Source organism: Adelges cooleyi, unplaced genomic scaffold (assembly GCF_023614345.1).
Source record: "Adelges cooleyi isolate 19-005CV unplaced genomic scaffold, UGA_ACOO_1.1 ACOO_flye_CR_arks_rails_tigmint_CR_PRNA_2, whole genome shotgun sequence".
NCBI classification, from domain to species: Eukaryota; Metazoa; Arthropoda; class Insecta; order Hemiptera; family Adelgidae; genus Adelges; species Adelges cooleyi.
This window is the reverse complement of record NW_026095860.1, coordinates 555,801-559,288: the sequence shown is the minus strand read 5'-3', so window position 1 is coordinate 559,288 and position 3,488 is coordinate 555,801. Positions and strand designations below refer to the sequence as shown.

General features: G+C 30.1%; 1 protein-coding gene across 1 annotated transcript; it reads left to right on the top strand.

Moving 5' to 3' along the window:
- The first annotated feature begins 226 nt into the window (after positions 1 to 226).
- On the top strand, positions 227 to 2,445 carry LOC126833578 (zinc finger protein 761-like). The gene is made up of 3 exons (XM_050564999.1): positions 227 to 379; positions 924 to 1,127; positions 1,308 to 2,445. Exons 1-3 carry the CDS (start codon positions 246 to 248, stop codon positions 2,170 to 2,172), a joined length of 1,203 nt encoding a protein of 400 aa, XP_050420956.1. The 5' UTR covers positions 227 to 245; the 3' UTR covers positions 2,173 to 2,445.
- Positions 2,446 to 3,488: the final 1,043 nt, after the last annotated feature.

The following is a 3,488-nucleotide window of genomic DNA, read 5'->3' as shown; positions in this document are numbered from 1 at the left end:
AACATAGTATACCACTGCAAAATTGGTCGGTTTATATTCTTTATTTATTTTTATTTTATACAAGCTTCGGAAACTTAGGACATTAGCTGTCTGCTTTTTTATAATATTATTATTACTCTATTTGTTACTAAAAAAAATCGTTAAAATTGTGTAATTAAGTCGTCTTATAAAACCATGCATGAATATTTGACACAGAAATTCAACTAATGTTAAATTTCAATTATAGAGTTTTGAAGCGGTATAATATGTTGAAAATTAAACATGAAAACGTTGAAACGGATGTCATTGAACCTCAACCGTTAGATGTACAGTTCATAAACAATGGAGTTTCTACAACAAAGGAGTATTTGGTAAAGAATGTAGGCGACAATACTTATGAGTAAGGCGATTTTATTACCATTTTTTTAAACTAAATAAAACAATTAAGGTTTTGTAATTATGTCATCCTCCTCTATAAACCCGTCGTTGGTATCGATGTTAGCGTTTCGCTAACATTAAACTTAAATTAGGAGCTACTTGTTCATATAATAATAGATTGTTTTAAAACTACAGCTACCTCTTATCAATATAATTTAAAATCAAAATACCAAAAAAAATAAAATTGTAAACATCTATTTGTAAGTATGATTACCGATCAAAGTCTGCAGTACCGCATTATGTTAGCGTACGTTTGCACGAGACTTACCGTGTTATATATTATATAAATAAATAGAAAACATTTATACATTACATATACACGAAATCTAATACATTTTTTTATATTGGTTTTGCATAAAACCTCGATAATCTAATCTTTTTATCCTCTTTTTAGCTAATACACCTTCTGTCTTCTATGCACACACAACAAACCAATTTATTGGTCTATTTTTAGAAAAAATCTTGCACAAAAAGTAATTTAATAATTTGGGTTTTATTAATTACAGAGTTGATGAGCGTTATAATATAGCCAACATTAAACACGAAACTGACGAATTGGTGGACGAAACACAGCCAGACATAATTTGCAACGTGTGTTTGCAGTCGTTTACTTCTGAAAGGAAACTGAACCGTCATGTAACATCATCACACAATTGCATTTCTAATACCAAGGGTTATTTGATAAAGAAAGAAATCGAAAATACTTATGGGTAAGGTTATTTTATTTATTGCAAAATACATTTTTTGGTATTTCATCTAAAATCAACTAAATGAATTCTTAAAAACGATGCATGTTTGATGCATTGTGCAATATAAGTAATATTAATACTTGCTGTATGACATCAAAATATAACCTTAAATAAATATTTTTTGTTTTTTACTTGTTGCAGAATTCATTACCCGTGTAAACCGACCGATTCTTCAAATAATACAAAACCCATAGATTGCAGTTTTATTGAAACTATAAAGAACAATTCAGAGAAAAGTATATACAAAATACGTCAGTTCGACTGCAATATATGTCAAAAAAGGTTTACAACCAAAAGTAAAATAATCCGGCATATTGTGAAATCGCATTCCAGTACTTCCATTGGAAAGAAAGCGCCTCGAAAAAATAAAGTCGATCATCGAAACAGCAGAATAAAAGGGTATACTCGAAACAATGATGGCCTATTTAATTGTGGCATTTGTTTAAAAATGTTATCATCAAAATCAAGCCTGAGAAAACATTGGCGCATTCATACGGACGATAAGCCCTTTAAATGCAATGTCTGTGAAAAAACATTCAGTCAACAAATTAATCTGGAGACACATGCACGTATACATACCGGAGAGAAATCCTTTAGATGCAATTTCTGTGAAAAAACATTTGGTCGACAAACTACCCTCAAAGTTCATGAAAGGATACATACCAGAGAAAAACCCTATAAATGTAATATCTGTGAAAAAACATTTCGTCACTGGTCTTCACTCAAAACTCATAAAAGGATACATACCGGCGAGAAACCTTTTAAATGCGATGTCTGCGAAAAAACTTTTGGTCGACAGTCTTACCTGAAAACTCATAAAAGGATGCATACTGGCCAGAAACCCTTTAAATGCGATGTCTGCGAAAAAAGATTTGGTCAAAGATCTGCCCTCAAAACTCATGAACGCATACATATTGGTGGGGTACGATATAAATGCTTCGTCTGTGAAAAATCGTTTGGTCGCCAAGATAATCTCAAAAGGCATCAAGCAAAAGCACACGACTAAAGCCTTTACATACCTCATATTATACCTTTCATGACTATTTGGCTGTTTTGAAATAGTTTTGATAACGATTTTTTATTATTTTGCTTTTTATTTCACCTACGAATTAATGATAAACGAGTATACTTACAAATTTTTTTTGATAGTTTTTTAATGTTCACTATCGTTCAACTGATCATTAATTTGACGTTTTCTATTTGACTTATAATTCTTTTAACAGACTAAATACATTATTTAGTTCCATAATACACTTGAAAAATAGTAGATAATATTGTTACTACGAATGCGTTAAAACTTTCGTGGATTAATATATCAATTGAGTAAGTTTCGGATATATCCACGTCACATGTTTTATGCCGACGTGGATATATCCGAAACTTACTCAATTGGAATATTGTTACTATTGTTATTTTATTAAAATAATTATAATAGTCTTTTATACTTACTGTTGTGGTTTTAAAGACAAATTATTATTAAGGTATATAAGTTTATATTTCTTAATTGGTTTTTTATTTAAAATATGTATTTATTTCTTCACTTATTGATGAAGCAATATGGCTTTCATTTGAACTTATTAAACAATTTAAGGCAGTAGATAAAAAGTAATGTAAATTTCTTTAAAGAAAATGAAACAGTGGCACAATGACACCTTAACCACAATCAAACGTTATCCAACTAGTCTAAAAACCTAAGTATTGAATTATATATTATAAAAAAGGCACATTTGAAAAAAATACGGTTTTTATACATTTTTAGGTAATAGAAAATTAAATAAGAATTTTACTGAAATAAAAAAAGCCAATTGGGTTTGGGGGGGCTAAATCATATATTGGGGGGGCTAATGCCCCTTTAGCTCACCCCTAAGTCCGCCTATGAGTGTGACACGCAAAAAAATATTTAAATATAATAACGTAATACTTTATACTTTATGTATTAATTATTAAAATAAACATGAAGGAATATAAATTATTTATGCTAAATCAAGAACGAAGCTCTGGTCTTGCACCATATGAGTGACGTTGTCTACATAAACTATGGAAGCCTTATCGTATTGGAATGACTTCACGACTGTCGTTCCATGATGTATGACACATGTATTGTCGTCGGGTGTAACTTCAGCATTTGTTATGTATGATGTTGGATCTTTTACACTCCAGAACAATCCTATCATTCGACATGTGTGGATAAAATCAAAATGTTCGTAGTTGGTTGGGTCTAAAAAAAAAAAGTTTTCAAAAGTTGGCCAAATTAAGCTTGCTGCACTGGCAAAAAAAAAACATAGTTGGACAAATTAAAATAAAGGCTAATCTTATATTTTA